Source organism: Chiloscyllium punctatum, chromosome 2 (genome assembly GCF_047496795.1).
Source record: "Chiloscyllium punctatum isolate Juve2018m chromosome 2, sChiPun1.3, whole genome shotgun sequence".
In the NCBI taxonomy this organism is placed as follows: Eukaryota; Metazoa; Chordata; class Chondrichthyes; order Orectolobiformes; family Hemiscylliidae; genus Chiloscyllium; species Chiloscyllium punctatum.
Window position 1 is genome coordinate 99,529,269 of NC_092740.1, and position 3,617 is coordinate 99,532,885.

Here is a 3,617-nt window from a genome sequence, read left to right on the forward strand (position 1 = left end):
GCGGGAATTGAACCCGGGTCTCTGGCGCTGTGAGGCAGGAAAGGAAATGAGAAATTTCGGGCAAAATCTTAAATTAGCAGGGGGATATATTGCTGTCATGTTGTGCCATCAACAACCACTAGATGGACCATTGACACACTGTTATTCTCATGGCTGCGAACGAAGAACATTTAATATATAAGCAAGAAAAGCTGAATATTACTCTCTATGAAATCTGTATTCCCAAAAAATCTGGTGCAAGTATTCTCGCAACGATTTCACATAAAACGCCAATCACGCAAGGGCTTGAAGTTTAGGAGCGCTGGTTTAATATTAAACACAGTAACGCAATCAACAATGCTTTCATTTAATTTAATCAGAAAATATAGCTCACAGTTGACAAATGTTGTGTACTTTAAACCGTTTATTTCGTTAAGCGTAGAAAATGCAGTATCGGTTGATAAAACTGACCCAATATTTCTGATTAAGCAAACGTGTAGCACTAAAGAACTTCAGAACTACCATTAAGTTTGTTTTTGCACAGACTGGAATAAATTATAGTTCACTTAGTTTGCGTTCGACATTGGTGCACAAGATGACAAAATGTGTTTTGCATGCTTAATTATACTATCATCATGATCCCCATCCAACCCCCAACACATACATACAAGTCGAACTCCCACTAAAGTGGCAGCTGGAGCAATGTTTCAGGGAAGAAAGGATTCATTTGACCGGCTTATTAATTGAAGCCTCACGCCAGAAACTGCTCAACTGTTCTTGTGTTCCCTATAGATATGATAATGACCAGCGTGTGCCGAGAAGTGTGTGCCTCAGACAAAAGAAAAGTTTACTCTTAAATACCAGCTTTCTTGCTCTTAGCTACAATTACCAAAGAAATAAAAACCGGTTGGCGAATTAAGGGAATTAATGACCCACCAATTACTATAGATTAATTATAACTTCAATAAAATGTATGAGGTTGAGAATCTGCAATTGCACATTAAAGCAACTGAACTACAGCCTGTTCGCTTTTTTTGTATAACTTAACTTCTTTAATGTGAATAACTTGTTTTTAAAAAGTGCAGCGTTTACATAGTACCTTCTAGCCTAGCAACAAGTTAATTGAGACTCGGAGCCCCGCCCCACATGGGGATCTGGCCCCGCCCCTTCCACTTTCAAACGGCTCGTGCCTCCTGGCCAATCAGAGGAGAGGGGGGGGGGGTTAGAACCCGGCGGCGCCCGCGACCTTATAAAAGGAACGGCAACGAGCGGCTGCTGTTGGTGTGGGGCTGTGACAGGACGAGGCGGTTAGTGAGAACGGCTCTTACTGCTCGGGTGTAAAGATGACCCTGGAGGAGCCCATCGGCGTGGAGGAGAAGCAAGCGAAAAGTACCGAGAGGTGCGGGTTGTGGCTGCGGTGTGCTGATTGATATGTTCGGGTTTTATTTCCCCCGCCCCCCCCCCTCGCGGTGCATGGAGGAGACTGTGCGGGTTTTTGTTTGGTCCATAGTGGGGTCGTGTCTTTGTGCCTCTGGGTTGTTTGTCGGTGGGTGTGTGTGTGTGGGGTGGGGGGGGGCTGCAGGATAACTCCTGTTTGGAACCCCTGGTCTCGAGTGATGGTGTCGGTTAGTGCGCGAGAGCCGGGCCGTGGTGGACACGGGACCAGATCCGTTTTAAAAAACACACCCAGAGACCAAACCACAACCGGACACTCGGGGCTGGCAGCAAATGAGTTTTCTTTCTCTTTCTAAAGAAAGAAGCTCTGCTTCCGTCTCCAGCAACAGGTCAGGATCGAGTGGCTATGCTGCGGAGAGTAAATTTATCCTGCCCGCCCCCAAGCCACCCGATGTTCTTCTATCATGTGTTTTTTAAAATTTTTTTCAAAAAAAATAACTGTTTACTAAAATGTTTTCCAGGATGCAAGTTGCTGGCAAAGCCCTGGAAGAGTTGCTGAGCTCCGCGCAACGTCAGCACTGCCTGACCGTTGGAGTCTACGAGTCTGCAAAGGTCATGAATATGTAAGTTTCTTTTAAAATGCACCGCACCAACATCCGTCTCCATCAATTGGGTTGTGAGTGAGCTGCTGATTGACCTTATTGTCTTCTAATTATTTTTCTTGCAGTGACCCGGACAGTGTGGTGCTCTGCCTTTTGGCAACTGACGAAGAGGACGAAGGTGACATTGCTCTGCAAATCCACTTCACTTTAATTCAGGCATTTTGCTGCGACAATGACATTAACATCGTGAGAGTGAATGACATTCAGAGATTGGCGGAGATCGTCGGCAATGCGGTTGACAACGAGGAACCGAGGGATATGCATTGCATATTAGTCACGGTAAGTGCTTTCGGTGAAGTTGTTAGATTTATTTAAAACAAGAAATAGTTACTTGGCAACGTGAGTATGTGACTGCATTTTTTTAATCACCTCTAGAATCCAAGTCAAGACTCTTGGAAAGATCCAGCTTTAGAAAAACTTGGTGTCTTCTGTGAAGAGAGTCGCTGCACCAATCAGTGGGTCCCCAACATTTCTTTTCCTGAGCGTTGATTTGTTGCATGGACTTGCTGTTGCTGGAAGTATTGTATTTTGAAGTCCTACTTGTCAAGGAAAAGTTTGGATATGTGGATTAGACTGGTGTTTTGGTCAAGACACGTATATGTGGCCAGTACACAGCTGGTGAATCGGAGACTGAGGACTGATGGCCAGGACTGATGACTGCAGCAAGTTGGATAAATGGACTTCTGTGAACAACCACAGACCTGGAATGTGCTGTGAGTGGGAAGTACACTGTGCAACTCTGCACATGCCATGGAGCCCTGTTTGCCATTGGAGGAGATTAAATGAAAGCTTAAGACCCGTGTGGGAGCTGTGGGACTCTGCTCTGATTTATATACCTATATTGGGTTTCCCTCTGGAGGAGTTGATTTTGATCCAGAATTGAATTTGAATATTTACACTCTTGAGCTCTTTAATTTTTAATGTGTTTTTAGAAATTTAATACTTGGTTCATGCAGAACAGCTTAAATTTATGAAATAAAGCATATAAATTTTGACTCTTTGCTTCAATTCAACTTCCTTTTGAGAAAAGCTTAACCACTCATACTAATACTTGCATCAGTTAAATATCAGCTGAGCTGTCAAAATGACACTTTCCACCCACTGACAATTGCAATGACCTACATGCTGCTTGTAAATCAAAGGGGAAATTCTACCTCAGAAATTTGTGGTAATCCTCAATCTGTAAGGGGGTGGGGGGAAATTAGATTGATCACTGTGTGGAAACAGGCCATTCAGCCCAACAAGTCCAAACTGACCCATTTCACCCTACATTTACCCCTTCTTCTAACACTATAGGTGAATTGGCTATGCTAAGTAACCCAAACTGCACATGTTTGGACTGTGGGAGGAAACCAGAGCACATGGGGAAAACCCATGCAGCCACTGGGAGAATGTGCAAACTTCACACAGGCAGTTGCCCAAGGTGGGAATTGAGCCTGGGTCTCCAGTGCTGTGAGGCTGTAGTGCTAACCACTCCCTTGGACAATTTTTACAAGTTGCTTTTCATTTGGTGACCTTGTGACAATAAGGCTTTGTGCATTTGATTTGCAGCACAGATGGTTGAGTTGGTTCATAAATTTG

General features: G+C 44.1%; 1 protein-coding gene across 1 annotated transcript; it reads left to right on the forward strand.

Moving 5' to 3' along the window:
- The first annotated feature begins 1,257 nt into the window (after positions 1–1,257).
- LOC140487073 (growth arrest and DNA damage-inducible protein GADD45 gamma-like) lies at positions 1,258–3,031 on the forward strand. Its single transcript, XM_072586522.1, has 4 exons — positions 1,258–1,378; positions 1,896–1,997; positions 2,102–2,315; positions 2,412–3,031. Exons 1-4 carry the CDS (start codon positions 1,323–1,325, stop codon positions 2,523–2,525), a joined length of 486 nt encoding a protein of 161 aa, XP_072442623.1. The 5' UTR covers positions 1,258–1,322; the 3' UTR covers positions 2,526–3,031.
- The last annotated feature ends 586 nt before the right edge of the window (positions 3,032–3,617 follow it).